Raw genomic sequence first — 19,503 nt, 5'->3', positions numbered from 1 at the left:
TTTTAAGTGAGAAGACGCACCTTTACCCCCAGATCTTTTGAGGTGACAATATCTACCTGTAATCCGGGCCACACTTCTGCTGGCAGCCAGTGTAAAGGAGAGGGGAGAAGGAAGCTTGTTTTCTTTGCCTGCTAGTTCTTACTCTACCTAGCAAGTCCATCCCTTCACTAGCATTAGAGCTGACTTCTTCAGGATTCTGACATATATACTGAAGACCAGTTGAGACTTCCAGCCTTGTGGACTGTACAGCTTCTGAATTCTTGGACCCTCCAGTGTTAGTCACTGTTGGATTAGCAGAACCACAGTCTGTAAGCCATTCTAATAAACACCCTTTATGTATATTATTTATTGATTCTATCTGTTCTCTACCTCTAAAGAATCCTGAATAATGCAATATACATACTGAATATATACATATGTAATACACACAAACACACATATACATATACATATACGTACATATATTCCAAATTAGAGCGGTTTGAAGATGCTATTCTTCTGTCTTCAAGATGGAGGAAGGCACCAGAAACTAAGCAACATGAGTAACCTTTAAGAGGTGGAAAGGCCAAGGGCAAATCCTCCCCGCCTCCTTCCCACCCCCAAACCTGCAGAAGGAACAGATCTGTGTTAGTCAGCTCCAGATGCCATAATGAAATACCACAGACTACCTTAACCACGGGTTTAGCTTCTCCCAGCTCAAAGGCCAGGAATTCCAAGATCACAGTGTGGATCAGGTCCTGCTGAGGATGCTTTGCCGGGCTTATAGCAAACCCTTTTCTTGCTATGTGCTCCCACACCCTGATGGGGAGGGTTCTAGTGATTCGTTATCAGGGCACAAATTCCATCGTAAGGACCCCCACCCCCATCATGACTCCACCTAACATTACCATCATCCCCATAGCAGCATCTACAAAATCCATCGCGCTCTGCGTGAAGCATCAGGACATTAACGTAGAGGAGGTTCTGCTGAGTTCATGGCTCCTCTCTTGCCAATGCCTGATTCTGAGACCTGTTTTAGACTTGTGACTTCGTGTTGAGATAGGAGGAAATGAAACTCAAACCCAGTTTGGAGCAATCCTGGAGTGTACCGTGAGCGCCTCTCTTGTTAATAAGACCCTCCCTGCTCCAACCTACAACCCAGCTTTCTTGCTGGATCACAAAATATGTAGGATTTCCCTCCACCAATAAGCAAACAGTCAGTCACTCCTGCATTGGACACTGGCTAGATAGCCTCTATTTTAATCCAATAATGTTACAGTCTACTTAGGAGCAGCATCAGACACTATGAGACCCCTTCACTCTCCACCCACACACTCACTCATTTCAGATGCCACTAACAACCCCAGACTCTTAGATTCCCCACAGCCCCTTCCTTGGGTTTAGTTACCTTGGTGGGACAGCAGGGAGAACTCACGGTAACACTATGCTTGTATTTGCCAGTTTAATATGAAGTCTATTTTAAAGCATGGCCCCAAAGCGATGCACAGGGAGAGGGGTAGGTAGTAGGTGCAAGGAGCTTACAGGCTACAGACCACAGAGGGTGATTGCCTGCTATTCTGGAGGTGTTCACAATAAAAACTCACTTGTGAACGCTGCCTCCAGAGAATTCAATAACACACAGCACTCTAGTACTTTCACAGTGTAAAAGTTCATTAATAGGGTGCTGGCAAGCCACTATGAACATGGATATTGGGGAGATGTCTTGTTTTCATTTGGTTTAAAGAAAATAAAAATTAACCAGTGTCTTGATGTTTTTTGCGTTACAACAACAGCACAAGCCAGCAGCTTGTTTGCCATGGCAACGCCCCCACCTCCCCACTCCCCATCAAAAGCTGGTTGGGTCCTTCCTTCTACACTAAGTATACTTGATGAAACTGCACCAGATATTTCTATTTTGAACTTTGAGGGTTTATATAGAATATACTATCACAGTTAGAGATGCACCAATCTTTTTATAGAACCCTGTAGAATCTTGCTCTTTTGAAATTAATACCCGTAATTCCCTAGTACTCGAGAGGCAGAAAGCTGGAGGTATAGGAGTTCAAGGCAGCTGGTTGGTGGTGGCATCCACCTTTAATCCCAGCACTTGGGAGGCAGAGGCAGGCAGACCTCTGTGAATTCAAAACCAGCTTGGTCTACAGAGCAAGAACCAGGATGGCCAAGGCTACACAGAGAAACCCTGTTTAAAAAAACTAGGAGGGAGGAGAGGGGGGAGGGGAGAGAGAGAAAGAGAGAGAGAGAGAGAGAGAGAGAGAGAGAGAGAGAGAGAGAGAGAGAGAGAGAGAGAGATTGGTTAATTAAGGTCATTGGGGTCAGCCTAGTCTACATGAGAGCCTGCCTCAAAAAAGCCAAGCTGAATTTAGTAACTTGTGTCTGTAACACTAGCACCTAAGAGGCCCAGAAGGCTCACCATATGTTTAAGGCCAACCAGATCTATATAATGAGTTCTAGGGTAGCCTGAACTACAGAATGGTACCCTCTCTGAAAACCAATAAAACTGAGAAAAAGGGGAGGAGGGAGGGGGAGGAGGAGAGGGAGAAGGAGGAGACAACCACCATCATTCTGGAACAATCTGACAGCTCCCAAAAGGATAAAATATGTCCACAATGAATTACAGATTGGCTTCTCTGCTAGTCTCCTGGCAGACCCCCAGTAGCAAGGGTATTTTCTATTAACCTAATTTGGCTCACATAGTAAGAACAGCTTTTTTCTCCAGAATTGTTTGTCAAAAACAGTCAACCAACTGTTTCATAACATGATTCCTGCCTGAGCTGTAGGCGAGTTACTGAGGCAAACAATTGACTTTAAGCAAAAATTTGTAAGAAACAGCATGACATGAGACCTTATGATGCATCTATTTTCAAGGTTCATTTTAATGTGTGTGCACGTGTGCATCTATAAAAGGCAAAAAGAGGACTCTGGATCCCCTGGAGCTGGAGTCACAGGGGTTTCTGAGTTGCCTGGTGTGGGTACTGAAACCTGACCCCAAGTGCTCTGCCAGAACAGCAAATGGGACCGGACATGGTGGCGCACATCTTTGATTCCAGCACAGAAGAGGCAGAGGCAGGTGCGTCTCTGTGAGTTTGGGGCCAGCCTGGTTTACGTAGAAAGTTCTAGGACAGCCAGGGCTACATCGTGAAACCCTGTCTCAGAACAATAACAAAATAAACAACAGAACAACAAAACAAATAAACAAACAAACAAAAAGCAGCTAGTGCTTTTAACTGTTGAGCCATTTCTCCAACCCTGGAAGGGGCTTACCACTGAGAGAAGGAAGAAGAAAAGCCCTGTTGTGTTCTCTGGATTCTAGAAAGCAACGCACAGGTGGACAGCTATGGATTTACTCTAAAACCAAAGTGCTTACTTTAGCCACCTTGAGACTTTGTGCAAACATAAAGTCAAGAGAGTTCCTGCTAACTTCTCTTCCTTGTAACAAAGTAACTGAGCAAAACAACCTTAGCTTGGAAGGTTTCTACTGGCTCCTTTTCAAAGGGTTCAGGTACCACGTGGGTCAAAGGCATGGTGGAGAACAGCTCAGGGTATGGCAGCCAGAGAGAGAGAGAGAGAGAAAGCATGCACTTGAGGAGGGGAGCTTTTATTCCAACTTCCTCCCCACCCCTGTAATGGGTAAGGGTAGCTAGTCAGTGCTGGTGCATGCCTTTAACCCCAGCAATTGGGAGGTAGAGTCCGTTGGATCTCTGTGAGTTCAAAGCCATTGGTCTGCAGAGTAAGTTCCAGGATGGCCAAGGCTACACTGAAACCCTGTCTGGAAAAATGAGGGGGGTGGATATTAAGGTCAAGAAAACAAATAACCCAATTGAAAATGAGGTACAAAACTAAACAGTTCTCCAAAGAGGAAATGAGTATCTGGGAAACACTTAAAGACACATCCTTAGTCATCAGGGAAACGCCAATTAAAACTTCTTTGAGATTTCAAATCTTATACAAGTCAAATGGCTAAGAGCAATATGACGGTGAGGATGTGGGGTCAGGGGAACACTCATCTATCACTGTGGGAGTACAAACATGAACAGTCACTATGGAAACCAGTGTGGCAGTTCCTCAGGAAGTTGGGAATAGATCTACCTCAAGACCCAGCTAGTCCACTCTTGGGCATCTACCCAAAGGGCTCTCCATCCCGCTGCAGAGACATTGGCTCATCTAGGTCCATTGCTGCCCTATTCATCATAGCCAGAAATTGGAAGGAGCCTAGCTGACCATCAACTGATAAACAGATGATAAACAGTGGTACATTTATACAATGGAATAGTATTCAGCTCTTTTTTTAAACAATCATGAAATTCAAAGATAATTGGGTGGAGATAGAAAAAAAAATTACCCCGAGTGAGGTAACCCAGACTTGAAGAGACAAATATATGCATTTTCTTATATGTGGTCATTAGCTTTTAAGCTTTTGATGGGCATACTACAATCTGTATAACCACAGAGGTTAGGTATAGAGTAGGAAACTAGGAGAAAGGCAGGGTCTGCCAAGGCAGAGGAATAGATTATATAGTTATGAAAGACAGGGAGAGATTGGAACAGAAGTAATAAGTGAAGAGAGTCAGGGAACAATTAACATGGAGGGCCATTTGGAAACTGACTACAGCCAAAGCTTATTGAAATACGTATAGATATGAAAGAACTCTAAACGGACTCACCAAATAACAGGGGAGACGAAGCTCCAGCCAGATGTCTTTTGCTACTAAGTCAGACCTCCAGGGTTATACCTAGTTGAATTGTTGGCCAAATGAGCCCCATAGAAACCCCCAAACAACTCAGGATATTGCTAAGACTACTGGCTGCTCTCCACAAATGGATGGTAAGGCCCCACTGCCAAAGACAACACTTACGTTCTCTTGAAGTTGAACCAGTGCCTAACCAGAGCCCACCCCCTACTTACTAGTGTTTATGAAACTGGCGGGTATGTACTCTCCACACTACCAGAGGAGAAAGGTAACCAAACCAGCTAGAAAACATTCTCTCCACAATGGTGACCTGCCTGCATGATACATGGGCACAAGAGTGGCACACACTGTGGGAGAAACCTACCATTACCTGATCAGACTCATGTCCCACTCCATGAAATGGAACCCATTTCCAACAGTGCCCAGATGGCCAGAAACCTTAGACTAGATAAGTCATGGAGTTAGAGGAAAGCCCAATACTATTGTTCTGTTAAAGGCACCTTGCAATAAAACGACTCCAAGTGACATTCTGCTATACCCATAGATCAGTGCTTCGATCAGCCAGCAGCGGAGAAGCGTCCTCCTGCAGGAGATGGGGACATATACAGAGGCCCACAGTGGACAGTGTGCACAGAATGAGAGACTTTGAAACACTCAGCCCAGGAAAGTGGTGACACACGCCTTTAATCCCGGCACTTAGGAGGCAGAGGCAGGCAGATTTCTGAGTTCAAGGCCAGCCTGGTCTGCAGAGTGAGTTCCAGGACAGCCAGGGCTACACAGAGAAACCCTGTTGGTTCCTGTTGCCCATCAAACCATGGACATGGTTTCTATACCCAGTGAAACTGTCGGAGAAAACTAAGTTGTTGTTGTTTGTTTGTTTGTTTGTTTTTGCAAGTGATTATCATTTGGAGATAGCTTCTCAGTTAGGGATGGGAGTTTGTGTCCACTTTCCCTCTGGCTTGGACTTGTGCGGGCCCCGTGCTTGCGTGACCTCTCTGTGAGTTTGTATATGTGTCACAGTTCTTACTGTGTCTAGAAGGAAGGCTTTCCTAGATGTCCTCCATCCCCTCTGGCTCTTATAATCTTTCTACCTCCTCTTCTGAATAATGTATGGAGTCCCAAGGGGAGGGGTTGATGAGACATCCCATCCTGAACTGAGTGTTTCTTTTTGGGGGGTGGGGGAGAAGGGGATGTCCATAGTGGAATGCCTTCTCCACGGTTCCCCACAGGGGATCTTGATGAAAGAGACAGTTCGTGGTTCTAAACAGTTTATTGGTTGTTCACGGTGGAAAATGGATGCATAACTGCTTTCTCAGGGTCTGACTGAGATTAAATACCTTTTGCAGGGAGGAATGTCTGGGAAAGGAAGCCTATTGGCTAAGCCCTCAGTGCCTCCAGGTACCTCATTAGCATGGAGAACTCTGTTTTGAGCCTATGTTTCATTCATGTGAAGAACATGACACGTGACAGGGAGCAGGGAATCACCCAAGTCTCAGATATGTGCCCACCAAGTCTATCTCAACCTGCTCTACATCACCAAACTTCCTAGCATGGTTTTACCGGCCAACACACACATATGAAAATTTGCTGGAGTCTGGTATGTCACGAAGTCTAATCATCATTATTAATTTTACATGGAGAAACATAGGTATTTATATAATAAAAATCGTATTTGTGTCTGTGGTGGTTTGAATTTGCTTGGCCCATAGGGAGTGGTACTGTTAACAGGAGGGGTGGCCTTGTTGGAGGATGTGTCTCAGTGTGGGTGTGGGCTCTGAAGCTCCACCCAGTACAGAAGAGTCATGGATCAAGATGCAGAACTTTCAGTCTCAGCTCCCTCTCCAGCACCACTGTCTGCCTGGATGCTGCCATGCTTCCCGCCATGATAATGATGGACAGAACCTCTAAATCTGTAAGGTAGCTCAATGAAATGTTGGCCTTTATAAGAGTTGCTCGGGTCATGGTGTCTCTTCACAGCAGTAAAACCCTAACTAGGACAGTGTCCCCCAAAAGTGTAAAGCGGTGCTGAGGAGATGCCTCAGCAGCAAAGACTGTTCACTGCCCTCAGAGAACCAGGGTTTGGTTCCTAGCACCCTATCGAGTGACTCACTGCCTGTCACCCCAGCTCCAGGGGCTCCACTTCCCTCTGGCCTCTGAGAGCTCTCCTGTGAGGACACACATAAACTCACCCAGGCACTCACTCGCATACACAACTTAAATCTTGGGGGAAAAAAAAAAGCAAGCTTAAAAGCTAGGTGTGGTGATATATACCTGTCAATAGCATGTGTGGATGGAAACAAGAATGGAGGATCCCAGAGTAGCCTGGGCTATGTAGCAAGTCTCCAAATGCTTCATATACACAAAACCATAAAATCGTGGTGAGATAAATGGTCTCTTATCCATGCCGAATCTTCTACAGTGTGACCCACTTGGACATTGACTCACAAGGCCAGTGCAGTGATTCACTTTCCCTGGTTCTTTGGCTGCCATGGTGACCACTGGAGCAATCCAACACTTGGAACTATTTCCAAAGATTAGAGAAAGGGGGTCTGAAGATACAAGCACGCTAGGAAGGGTGGGTGCCTTCCAAGCATGAGGACAGGCGTTTGATCCACAGAAAAGAAGCTGGTCATGGGGGCAGAGACAGGAGAATCTCTTGGGGCTCACTGGCCAGCCAACTGAGCCTAAGCAAACCATAGGCCAGTGAGAGTCCCTGTCATATTAAGAGGTGTATGGTGGGGACAGGTAGATGGCTCAGCAGCTAAAGGAGCTCGCTGCCAAGCCTTAATGCCATGGGTTTGATTCCCCAGGCTCCGAGTGGTAGAAAGACAGAATGGAGAGACCTGACCCTCACACCTGCACCCTGCACTACACACACACACACACACACACACACACACACAGTGTTAAAAAAAACAAAACCTGAAGCTGCTTGTGGGTTGTTCTCCATGTGCACACAAGCACCAGTACTCTCAAATATGGAGAAAGACTGGGTTCCGGGCCTCCTGCTGTTAGGTACCATTTGTCTACTTAGTATCATACTAGATGAGGACTTCTTGTTTCCATAGTTACCAGGGAAGTAATTTTAACAAACTCTTGAAAATGAAATCTTTGCCTGAAAGCCTTGTCTTGAGAAACAGTGGTGGCTATGTGAAGAAGGTGGTCGCTGTTTTAAAGACATCAGATATTTATTTAGTTCATAAGCCAAAGAAGGAATCCTTCACAAAGCCCTGTCAGAGTTGATGTTCCAAAGCCCTTAAACACGGACTAGACACAACCCCAATACAATGCTGTGGACTGTTTTGTTCTTGGCTTGTTTTCATGCAGGCAGAATGATCTGCAGTATCATTAGGGATCTATGAACACCTACGGTAGACTACTTTTTAGCTAATGTGCTCTGTCTGCCCCAAGAGAGTGCACTCTCAATTTCTCTTTCATTTCCTCACAGGTCCTGCATGGAATTTTCCTACTCCCTTTACTCTGATGGAGTGACGCAGGGTGACTGAGCCTCGGATTGTTTTCCTCCAGGAGCTGTGGGCATTTCCATTTCCTTCTCCTGCTTCATCTTTTCTCTCTTTATACACTATAACAAAGATGGGCTTCAGGGTCCCTCTGACCTCTATTCTAACAGGAGCACATGAAAGGGGGGGGGGAGGAAGTGGGGAAAAGGAGAGGGGGCAAGGAAAAAAGAGAGGGGAGATGAAGAAAGCAGCTGGGAGCCCTGAGTTGTAACCGTCTCCATGGAAACAATTCCTTAGAGATCAATCTGGAAACAATTCTGTAGGCATCCCCGGAACAGCAGGGTCCAATCACACCAAGCCTTACAACAGGATTCAACTGTGTGAGGAAGGAGCTTTTTTTTTTTTTTTTTTTTTAAGGAAAATTAGTAAACTAAGAAGCTAATACAAATTACCTTTACCATGGTCTAATGCCTCTTTAAACGAAAACTCCCCTACTCGCTGTAATAAAAGGGCAAAAGGACTGGAGTAGTAATTCGAAGACCTAAATCTTCATAGTGGTAACTGGCACTCACCACAAAGAAATGACAGAGTCACGCCTCCAAAGAAACAGTCAGCATTGGTTGAAAAGTCATACATTAGAACCATCAAAACGAATTGAGGATTGTGGCCCATAACCACACAAAGTGTGTGCAAAGAGTGCCAAATTCATTCTTGCCGTGAGCAGACTGAATTCCAGGGGAAGAGGGAAAGGGATTACAGAATTCCACCTACCCAATCATGTTGAAAGAGTGAAAGGTAAAGGAGCCATGTAATTAAAACCCAATAGAAGAAAGGCCCTGGGAAGGTTTCATCCTAAGTGTTCAGCTTGGAGTTCTGCTAATAAGCCAGTTCCTTTTAGGTTTGTTACCCCCCTCCCCACCTCCCAGAGGCAGGGTTTCTCAGTGTAGCCCTGGCTGTCCAGGAACTCAATCTGAAGACCAGGCTGGCTTCCAACAAAGAGATCCAACTGCCTCTGCCTCCTGAGCGCTGGGATTAAAGGTGTGCACCACTACCCAGCTAAACTAGTTACTTTTTTAAAAAAGAGAACATACTTTGGGTCCTAAATCAACCCCCAGCTATTAAAAGGAGGGGGGTGACTTTAGGGGATTAAAGTAACAATAAAATAACCAAGCTTCAGCAAGTGTCTGGCCAGTAAGCCACTAACTTGTCACCACATAAAAGAGTTTAGTGTTATCTAGTGTAATTATTTTCACTCTTGTGGGACTAGGGACTGCATCTGTGAAATACCACTTTGTAAGGCTATGGAGACACAGAGGGTCAGGAGTTCAAGGACATCCTTGGCTACCCAAGAACAAAGACAAGGAACTGCTTACCATGCCATTTCAGGAAGTACTTAATAAACCTGAGCTATGATGGCTTCTAGAACATACTTTGATTTTCCTGTCTGTAAGTATAATCACACTGACACACACACACCCCCCCTTTCTCTGAAGGATATTTTGGGCTATAAAATCAGTAGAGTACTAAAGACTTTCAAGTAGGTTTGAAGATGAATTAAAGCCGTGAAATAGAAGTTTCCATACAAGAAAGTCATTGGCCTCTTGGCTCTAGTCTAAACATAGATAAAAATTCATAGTAAATAAAGTCCCAACCTTCCACACTGCCACTACTCCACTCCACATGGACTTCCCAGTGTTTGTAGCACAAAGAAATCTTTAGATGCACACTGAAGGGTGATTCCAACCCAGTCCCATCCACGTTCACAGCCTTAGTCTGTCCAGCTCGGCCTCTCTTCGCCTTCACACTGTCGGTACCCACCTTAACTAGCTTTGCTCTCCCAAGTCTCTCAACACCAGGGTGGCCCTCCACCTTCCCACAGCCTTTCCATGTGCAATTTGTGTTACAATTTTTAAAAGGCCATAAACGGGTCGGGAGCAATTCTTGGTAGCACGACAGAACCTCCACGAGCGTTTTTTTTTTTTTAAGGTGTCTCCAGCAAACACAATTTTTAGGAATACCAAACTCTTATTTAGATAAAGTCTACTGCTGTGAACCGCTGACCCGTCACCCGGGTTTAATGGAGAGAAAAACGGAACCTGGCAGGTAGGAAACTAATCAAGGCGTCAAGGCTGCCTACGCAGGGGAACAAAGGGGATGCCCTAGGCTAGGACTGGAATCCTGCTGGGCTTAGACGCTTTGTATCTTCGCAAGCGCAACATTCATTTTTTTTTCTGATTGCATAATGCAAACATGGTGGACCAGCAAAGCCTTCCCCGGGTTGGGGGGCGGGGTGACAGAAACCACGTGGCTCTTTCCGCGCGGGGGCCTTTGTGGTATTCCCAGTGGAGCAGAAAAGAGACTTAGCAAATCGCGTCACCACGGCTCCTCAGAGGCCCGTGGGGAGGGACAAACGCGAGCTCCGGGGTTCAGAGGGTTGGTCGGTAGGCGGGAGCCAACGGAGTCCGCCACAGCCCACTCGCTGCGACTCCGCGCCCACCAAGGTGGCAACCGGGCAGGTCCCGAGTGCGCAGGTGTGCTGCGCCCCGCCCCCTGGGAGACCACGCTGTCACTCAAGTCTCGCGAGAGCAGCGCAGCGGAGGGGGGGAGCGGGCCTGGGCAGTCGGCCCCGCCCCCTCCCTCTCTCTCGCCCCCTCCCCTCCCCCCTCGGCAGTCGCTCCGCTGCGCAGCTCCTAGAGCGGTTGGCGCGGCGGGAGACGGTTGAGGGGAGCGAGGGAGCCGAACCGTTGTGGCGAGCGCTCAGCCGCGGGCGAGCCAGGCGTCCCTGCCCGCGACCGGACCCGCGCGAGCGTCGGCGTTGCTAGCGCCCCACAGGGTATCTGAAGTAGAAGCGGGGGTAGGTTGGGCTGGCGGTGCGGACGGCGGAGTCGGGAGAAGGACGAAGAGCCCGGGAGCGGGTGAGGGAACGCGGAATCGCCGCGCGCTCCGGCCGCTCGCTCGCTCGCTCTCCCCCGCCGCTCGGCTGCCGCCATCTTGGGGGCCGGTAGCGGTCGGGTCGCCTTCCCGCCTTTCCCCGGCTCGGGCTACTTTGTCGCCTCCGGCTGACGGAAAAGTGTCCGGCAGGAGAGAGTGCGGGCGGGAGATCCGAGCTCTCCGGTAGGGATGAGGGTGGGGAGCTCGGCGAGCCGGGACGCGCTCCGGGTGGAAATGGCGCTCGGCGGGCCCGGCCTCCCACCGGAGGGACTACCTGGGGCCGGCGGGGCTGCGGGGGGCTGCTGACGCAGACTCCAGGGTTGAGACAAGGGGAGCCGGGGGCGGAGGAAGGAGAAGCCAGTGACGACGAGGGCGCTCGGATGCCAGATGCAGGACAAAGGCGGCCGCGGTCCTCCTTTGTAATTCCGCCGCTCGGTGGCGATGGCCTTGGCCGGGGGCCGGAGGCGGACTGTCCCCTAGCTCCCCGGTCTCTAGGGCGAGCTGGACAAACGGAAAATCTCCGGGAGGAGGCAAAGGACGCTTAGCCGACCTTTTAGTCCCGATTTGGAAGTGCGGAGAGAGTCCGTGCGCATCTCCAAAGGATTACCACCCACTCACCCACCCACCCCACGTACCCCGCTTCGGGGTCGACCAAGACTTTTCATTTTGGAAGAGAAGTGCACGGCTTTTCTAATAGGAATAGGGCAAAGTGGGTGTGTTTCAAACAGGTCCCGGCCAGGTGAACTGCGAAGGTGCTGCGTTTGGGCAGGGATGGAGAGTTAAGTAGTGTTTGGGGTAGTTAACTCTCCAGGAGTTGTGTTTTGTGTCGTTTTGTAATTAAGGCCGAAAGCCCAGTGCATTTCGTTTCCTTTGATGGCTAAGCATGTTTAAAACTTAAGTATCGAACTGTGGTGTTTTGAAGCAGAAATAGGTCTCTTAAAGTGGAAGCCGAGTCGCGTACCTAGTTGACGCGTTTTGGGTCCTTAAATTGGAACTGTCAGTAATTTTCATTGAAAATGGGTTAAAAAGGAAAAAAAGTACATTTGGGCCTGAAAGTTAACTTGTAGTCTTGCTCATGAGTAATGGGAAAACTGTTACTGTTTTAAATTGGGAAAACTGTTTTGTTTTAAATTCCAAGATTTAAAACAAAAGCTGGATAAAACGCCCAATCGTATTTTGTGAGTTCCAGGGCTACAGAGCAAGAATCCGTCTCAAAACGAAAAATATATATATATATATATATCTCCAAGAAGCAGATTAACACCTAGAAAAAGGAGGGTTTTTGGTTTTTTTGTGGCTTTTGTTGATGTTGGTTTTTGGTTTTGGTTTTTTCTTAGACAGGGTTTCTCTGTATAGCCCTGGCTGTCCTGGAACTCACTCTGTCGACCAGGCTGGCCTCAAACTCAGAAATCTACCTGCCTCTGCCTCCCAAGTGCTGGGATTAAAGGCGTGCGCCACCACCACTCCAGGCTGAAAAAGGAGATTCTTAATGGACTTTGGAAATGCAGAGGGCTCAGATCTACTATAACGAACTAAAAGATGCGTCACATTTTCTTGATTGGGTTACATTAGAAATGCCTTTACTTTTTTTGAGACAGGATCTTGATTTAACTGGATGTGTACTGAAGGCCGCCCTCTAACTCTCTTGGAGCCTCTGTCTCCCAAATGTGTTTTGCTTTATTTTGAGATAAGGTTTCATTGCAGATCATGCTGGCCTTAATTGGAGGATCTTGATATTTCTGCCTCCCAAGTGCTGTGAGCCACCATCAACTTTTTATTTTAAGTGGTATACCACAGATTTTAGTACATTGCTAGTTATCAGACCCTCACTTCAATCCGCTTTTAAAAAACGCTTCTATCATTTCAAGAAGATCCATGTACCAACAGTCATCCCATGACAGTGTTCTCTATGTCAAACCTCAGAAGCAACAGATCATGTTCTGCTTTTTGTTTGTTTGCTTTTTTAAGATTTTTATGCTCTTTTATGTTTGTATAGTTGGAATAGTACATAGTCTTTTGTGACTGAAATTTTTGCTTCCTATTTAAAGTCTCAAAAATGTTACTAAAGTTGGCTTCATTTTAACTGCTAATATTTTTAAATTGGTCCTAAGAGTGTTTTGCTGTTTACCCTGGCTCTCCTAGGACTCCTAGGCTCAAACCATCCTTCCACTTTCCTCCTTAGGCTATGGGAGCAAGGACTGCACCTATATAGCTCTTGGGGAGGAGTGCGGGATGTGACTCAGGTTGGTCTCCTGTCTCAAGCTCTGAAATGCGTGGCAGGAGAAGAGCTGGGATCCCCTAAGCGGAGTAGTGATTACTTTAGGACAGTTACACAGAAAGGTTGGAGACTTGTAAATAGTGACCTGGTACATAGCCTCTGAAACTGAAGGAATCAGAACAGACTGCCTGCCTTCTTCAGGTGTTAGGAGGACTCTAGACTTGAGCTAAAGGTATATTAGAGAAAGCAAGGCTGCTTCCTTCCTTTCTTTACTTGAATGGAAAGTCACCCTGTGAGATAATTTGTTGTCCAAATCTGGTTTTGCTCAGTAACATTTTGTTAATTGAAGTCAAGAACTGTTGAACAAAAATTTTCCTCTGACTTGCACATTGCACTGAGGTATATGTGTGAGGTATGAGCACATACACCAGATTAATTAACTGTAATAAAAGATTGTTAAATGAAAGTTATTATCAGTGTAGTGTTTTTCAGAGTTCTTGTTTTCATAAGAGTGTTACTTGACAAAAGCGTTGTGTTAAATTCTAGACACACAAAAGAGCTTTCTCCCTTGTGTTTGCTATTAGTCCCCCTCCTCCCATTTATTTTAATTTTATGAATGTTTTGCTTGTTTGTATGTTATGTACGCTACATGGGTAGAAAACCCAAAGAGTGTTGGATCCATGGGAAATGGGGTTATACAAAGTTCTAAGCCACTGTGTAGGTGCTGGGAATAGAGACCAGCCAGGTCTTTTGCAAGAGAAGCCAGTGCTTGCTTGTGATAAATTTATAGTCATGTCATTGGGAGGAAAGGACTATCCTAAGCTGTTGTGGTAGCACATATAATTTCTTATGAGTCCTGTCCTGGTTATAGAGCTCCACCTGACTATGGGAGTTTTTGTTTTTATACTCAAATCTCAAATAAGAATAGACAACTTCTATATACACCTTTGCATTATTAAACATTTGCAGTTGGGCAAGTGTCTCAGGAAATCTTAGTAGTCTGTAGCTGAGGCAGGACTGCTTGAAGGTTAAGGCTAACCTGGGCTACTGAGATCCTTGGATTTTTGGTTTTGTATTCTTTTTGTTTTGTTGATGTTTGTTTTTTGAGACAGAGAACAGCCCTGGCTATCCTGGAATTTGTAGACAAGATTCAAACTCCCAGAGATCTGCCTCTGCCTCCCCAATGCTGGGATTAAAGGCAAATATCCTTGTTGGGGTTTTTTGGTTTGGTTTGGTTTGGGGGGGGTCAGTTTGGGGTTTTGGGGGGGTTGGGTTTTGGGTTTTTGGTTTGTTTTTTGTTTTTTTGTTTTTTTGAGAAAGGGTTTCTCTGTATAGCCTTGGTTGTCCTGGAACTCACTCTGTAGAACAGGCTGGCCTCGAACTCAAATTTGCCTGCCTCTGCCTCCCAAGTGCTGGGATTAAAGTTGTGCGCCACCACCGCCTGGCTTTTTTTCTTTTTTTAAAATATATATATATATATATCCTTATTTTAAAACAGAAATATCTAGGTATACAGTGACATCTGTCTGCAAAACAAAGTTTGTGGGTCTTTGGGTCAACAGTAGTAGTAAAGCAATTAGTGTGGAATGAGGAAAAGCTAGATAGAGTATGGTACAGCAAATTTTATCCTGGTGGTAAAATTCTGCAAGCCTTACTAGATCTTCAGGTTTGTTGAGTAGGAGGGTGGATTTCATTGCCTTTTCCTATTCTCCCCGCCTCCCAAGCATGTTACTAGAACACTGTTGCCGACTGTCCCAGGAGTCACTTTAACTTTTGCATGCATTTTGAGCTGTGACACTTGGCTTTGTAAGAGTGTTGTGGCTGACTGCTTTATGTGCTTGTTTATTTTCATAGCATTTAAATCAAGCAGTATTGAAATGGATTGGGTTATGAAACATAATGGTCCAAATGACGCTAGCGATGGGACCGTGCGACTTCGTGGACTGCCATTTGGTTGCAGCAAAGAGGAAATAGTTCAGTTCTTTCAAGGTACCTCTAGTACTAGTCAAAGTTTAGTAGTATTTTAAGTGTGTGTATATTAGCTGTTACTGTTTTTTAATTTATAAGACCCATTTGATTTTAGAACTTAGTTTTGTGATAATCTGGGTTATATAGTAAAATGGGAAATGTGCTCCAATTACTATTGAGTAGAGAATGTGTAGGCTCTGTGAACATTGATGTACAGTATAGTTAACTGAGAGTGACTGATGACATGGGCTGTGAGTTACCATTGGGAGCACAGTTAATGATTTGTAGTTTTTCACGTAGTGGGCTTTTAGAAGTATAATTTTAAGACACTGGTCACAGAAAATATTTAATCCAATGATATTTGAAAAATATTCCACTTGTATTATGGGGTGATGGGAAACTAAGCCTTTTTGTTTTGTTTTGTTTTGTTTAGATTTGTTTTAAATATTTGATTCAGATGGGAATGTTTCAGCCTTTAACACTGTTCCCCTTGATGGGGTATTTGTCCTTGGGTTAAAGGGTTGGAAATCGTGCCAAATGGGATAACATTGACGATGGACTACCAGGGGAGAAGCACAGGGGAGGCCTTCGTGCAGTTTGCTTCAAAGGAGATAGCAGAAAATGCTCTGGGGAAACACAAGGAAAGAATAGGGCACAGGTGGGGATGGAGAGTTTGGGATGGTATTACATTTTTATTTTTGGGGGTTGTGGGTCACTGTTGCTTAAATGGGGTGGGTAAGCATAACATTTTTCTGGGGTAGTTTTAAAGAATTGATAATTACCTAAATTTAACATGGAAACTACAGATTTGGGTGGGGAATTAATGCTTATAGTTTAAATTAAAATTAGATTGTTTCCATTTCTTTGTAGGATGTTGTTAAATTTGTTTTTGTATAATCACCTGTTTGGTTCTTTTGTTTTGTTTTGTTTTTTTACATACCTATCTTGTACTAAAGGAAACAAGCTAAAAATATATTCCTAGTTCAGTGTTTTCAAATGACTGATTTGTCTATGTAAAACATTTAAGTTTGTAGTTTGTGTAAAAAATGTTAATCTTACGGTTTATTTAGGCAACTTAAATTGGGATGTATACTTAGATATAGACAAACTTACTGTATTTTGCCCAGTATCTGATTTCCTCTCTAATACATCTATGCTGAAACCTGTACCTTAAAACATTTTTAAATAGGTATATTGAGATCTTCAGGAGTAGCAGGAGTGAAATCAAAGGATTTTATGATCCACCAAGAAGATTGCTGGGACAGCGACCGGGACCATATGATAGACCAATAGGAGGAAGAGGGGGTTATTATGGAGCTGGGCGTGGAAGTATGTATGACAGAATGCGACGAGGAGGTGATGGATATGATGGTGGTATGTGTGTCTAATGAACAAAGGCTCTGTTGTCATTTTCTTGATGTTCCTGACACTTGGTCAAGAAATAACAGAAATGGCAGTAATTCCAGTACCTATGAGGTTTCAAAACCTGGTCATGAGTTATGGGATGTCCATGACCATCTGGTGGAACTTGATTGATGCATTTATTGACACCTAGAGAACTTAATGTAGAAATAAAAATAAAGACGATTGGCATGTTTTCTTCCTAGCATAAAGATGAGACTTGGTTTTCATGTTGTTTGAATTTATCCTCTGTAAATGTCCATCGAGTGTTAACTTTTTCTCATATGCAGTCAGCTGCAAACATTAATGAAGAAGTTAAGACAGTTGACTACAAAATGATTTTGTAAGCTACTTTACAAAACAATGGCTCAGAATTGTATTTCTTTTTCATTCCATTTTACACAGGCTATGGAGGTTTTGAGGACTATGGTAGCTATAATAATTATGGCTATGGAAACGATGGCTTTGATGACAGGATGCGGGATGGAAGAGGTAAAGAGAACACTGTCATGCTGAAGTCAATCTTACTGTTCCCTTTGTAAAGTTCCAGTAGTCATTAGGTAACTTTCCAGTGCTAGTAAGGCAACTTTGATAGGTTAATGGAAACTTGTGTCAGTGTACTGCTTTGGAGGTTTATATGGATATACTTATGTAAACCCACAATGGTTTATAATCTAGGCATGGGAGGACATGGCTATGGTGGAGCCGGTGATGCAAGTTCAGGTTTCCATGGTGGTCATTTTGTGCACATGAGAGGGCTGCCTTTTCGTGCGACTGAGAATGATATTGCTAATGTGAGTAATTCTGCTTTTATAGTGGGTGTTTATTATTCTTTTTTGTTAGTAATTATTTGTAGTGGGGAGGCCAAACTGGGCTAGAATTTGCTAATGCTAACTTGGCTTTGAGCATGTTGGAATTACAGGCAGCCACCATGCCCAGCTGACTCATCTTTTTTATTTGTTGAGATTCAGGCTAGGGTTGTCACTTAGTGATTGATTGTTTGCCTAATGTGCACATAGTTGTTTTGTGCCCATTATATGCTGACATAATGAGAATTTTAAGCAGGTAAAAAAAATGCATTAAAAATAAACACCAGCCATGTGTGAAGAATAGTAAGTCAGGAAGGAGCTTGATTTTAGAAGTAGCTCTGAAGCATCCCGAACTCAGATACCCTGATAAAGCACACTTTATCTAGAGTGGAGCTGGATCCCACAGTTGAACAGTTTCCACTTAAAATGTACTGTTACCTTAGTTTAAAGCAGCAGAACTTTTGGCATTTTAAAATATGTATTCCTTCCCTGTGTGAGCTAAGTTGACTTGACCACTTCCATAGCAAAGGATGACTAGCCTACCTCTACAATACTGCAGCTTTTAGACTCTCAGTAGTTTACTTTAGTGGACTAGGAAAAAAAAAAATTGAGGTATATGCTAACTTTAAATAACTGAAATTTAAAAATGAATAACTTCTGTTTAGTTCTTCTCACCGCTCAATCCCATACGTGTTCATATTGACATTGGAGCCGATGGCAGAGCAACAGGCGAGGCAGATGTAGAGTTTGTGACACATGAAGATGCAGTGGCTGCCATGTCTAAAGATAAAAACAACATGCGTAAGTGGTATCTTTGGTATGCTTCTTTTACAGGTGTGTGCAGTTTATAAAATAGTGTTAAAATACCTGTAGTAGACCCTAGGGTTTACAATCATTTGACCTACTAAAATAATGCTCAAACTTTAGTGGCTGTTTGAATTAGTTTTATATTTATGGATAAGCCTATTTAAGTAAATTAACTGACCTTTAATACCTTTGATCTAGCATTCCTTTCTCTAATCCTCTTACCTTTTCCACCCATCCTTTTTTTTTCTTTTTCTCTTTTTTAAAGAGCATCGATACATTGAACTCTTCTTGAATTCCACCCCTGGAGGTGGCTCTGGAATGGGAGGTTCTGGAATGGGAGGCTATGGCAGAGATGGAATGGGTATGTATAGTTTTGTATTTGTGACGGGTAGCACCTCACTGTAACACAGGCTGGCCCAAAACTCACAATTCTCCTTGATGCTTCAGCATATCCTTCCAAACCTAGGTTTGTAAATTGTGTAGAATGAGCAAGTGTTGGCCATTCTGCAAGGCAGTCATCCTCTGTGGCTTCTTTTCTGTGTGCAGATAATCAAGGAGGATACGGGTCTGTTGGGAGAATGGGGATGGGGAACAACTACAGCGGAGGCTACGGCACTCCTGATGGCTTGGGAGGCTATGGTAAGTAGTTGTTTCTGTATTGTGGTAGTGTCCTTCATTTAAAGACATGGATGTCTCCTGATGGACGGTTCTTCCTGTCTTCTTAAGGTCGTGGTGGTGGAGGCAGTGGAGGTTACTATGGGCAAGGTGGAATGAGTGGAGGTGGATGGCGTGGGATGTACTGACTACACCACCCAACGTACATGTCCTAACACACCTGCTCTACTAGACTTTCTTACAGATTTCATTTCTTTTGTATTTCAAGAACTTTATAATGACTGAAGGAATGTGTTTTTAAGATATTATTTGGTAAAGCAACAAACTGTGATGGGAAAATCTGTTTTCTGTAGGTTTCATTTGTTGCATACTTTGACTTAAATAAATTTTTATATTCAAACTACTGATGTTGCTACTTTTTATATATAGGTACTCCTAAAGATGTGCTGCCTTCATAAGATTTGGGATGATGTATCTTACTGTTAGCATAGTGCAGTGTTAGAGGGCAAGACAGCAAGTCTTAAGTAGGCATCTGGGAAAGCACTAACTTCCACTCCTGGACATACTGTAAATAAAAAGCCTAAAGATACGTTCAGGGGGTTTCG

General features: G+C 44.4%; 2 protein-coding genes across 7 annotated transcripts in view; one reads left to right on the top strand and one right to left on the bottom strand.

Annotated features, from left to right (window-relative positions):
- The first annotated feature begins 10,803 nt into the window (after positions 1-10,803).
- On the top strand, positions 10,804-19,301 carry Hnrnph3 (heterogeneous nuclear ribonucleoprotein H3). Of its 6 annotated transcripts, none has more exons than XM_021174359.3 (10): positions 10,804-11,003; positions 15,153-15,287; positions 15,786-15,924; positions 16,456-16,595; positions 17,073-17,159; positions 17,346-17,461; positions 18,142-18,277; positions 18,549-18,644; positions 18,830-18,922; positions 19,010-19,301. In XM_021174359.3, the coding sequence occupies exons 2-10, from the start codon at positions 15,176-15,178 to the stop codon at positions 19,084-19,086; spliced, it is 996 nt and encodes a 331-aa protein (XP_021030018.1). In that variant the 5' UTR covers positions 10,804-11,003; positions 15,153-15,175; the 3' UTR covers positions 19,087-19,301. The 6 variants fall into 6 exon arrangements, with proteins under 6 accessions (XP_021030018.1, XP_021030013.1, XP_021030012.1 ...); XM_021174354.3 differs by having other exon boundaries at positions 16,456-16,640; XM_021174353.3 differs by having other exon boundaries at positions 10,813-10,982; positions 16,456-16,640.
- Rufy2 (RUN and FYVE domain containing 2) overlaps positions 18,152-19,503 on the bottom strand; it is a 36,951-nt gene continuing 35,599 nt past the window's right edge. The window contains exon 20 of the transcript XR_015048419.1: positions 18,152-18,256. The gene's annotated coding sequence lies outside the window, so the exon portion shown is untranslated. The remainder of the gene's footprint in view (positions 18,257-19,503) is intronic.

The sequence above is a fragment of the Mus caroli genome, unplaced genomic scaffold (genome assembly GCF_978045245.1).
Source record: "Mus caroli unplaced genomic scaffold, Mus_caroli_1 scaffold_9, whole genome shotgun sequence".
Taxonomy (NCBI): domain Eukaryota; kingdom Metazoa; phylum Chordata; class Mammalia; order Rodentia; family Muridae; genus Mus; species Mus caroli.
The sequence above is the reverse complement of the archived record's forward strand: the minus strand, read 5'-3'. Positions and strand labels throughout refer to the sequence as shown.

Bases quoted from the DNA above. Each gene is read 5' to 3' on its own strand.
- Hnrnph3 (XM_085842853.1), top strand. From the start codon at position 15,131: ATGTGCTTGTTTATTTTCATAGCATTTAAATCAAGCAGTATTGAAATG. The intron at 18,278-18,548 runs GTAAGTGGTATC...TCTTTTTTAAAG, and splicing joins TAAAGATAAAAACAACATGC to AGCATCGATACATTGAACTC. The intron at 18,645-18,829 runs GTATGTATAGTT...TTCTGTGTGCAG, and splicing joins CTATGGCAGAGATGGAATGG to ATAATCAAGGAGGATACGGG.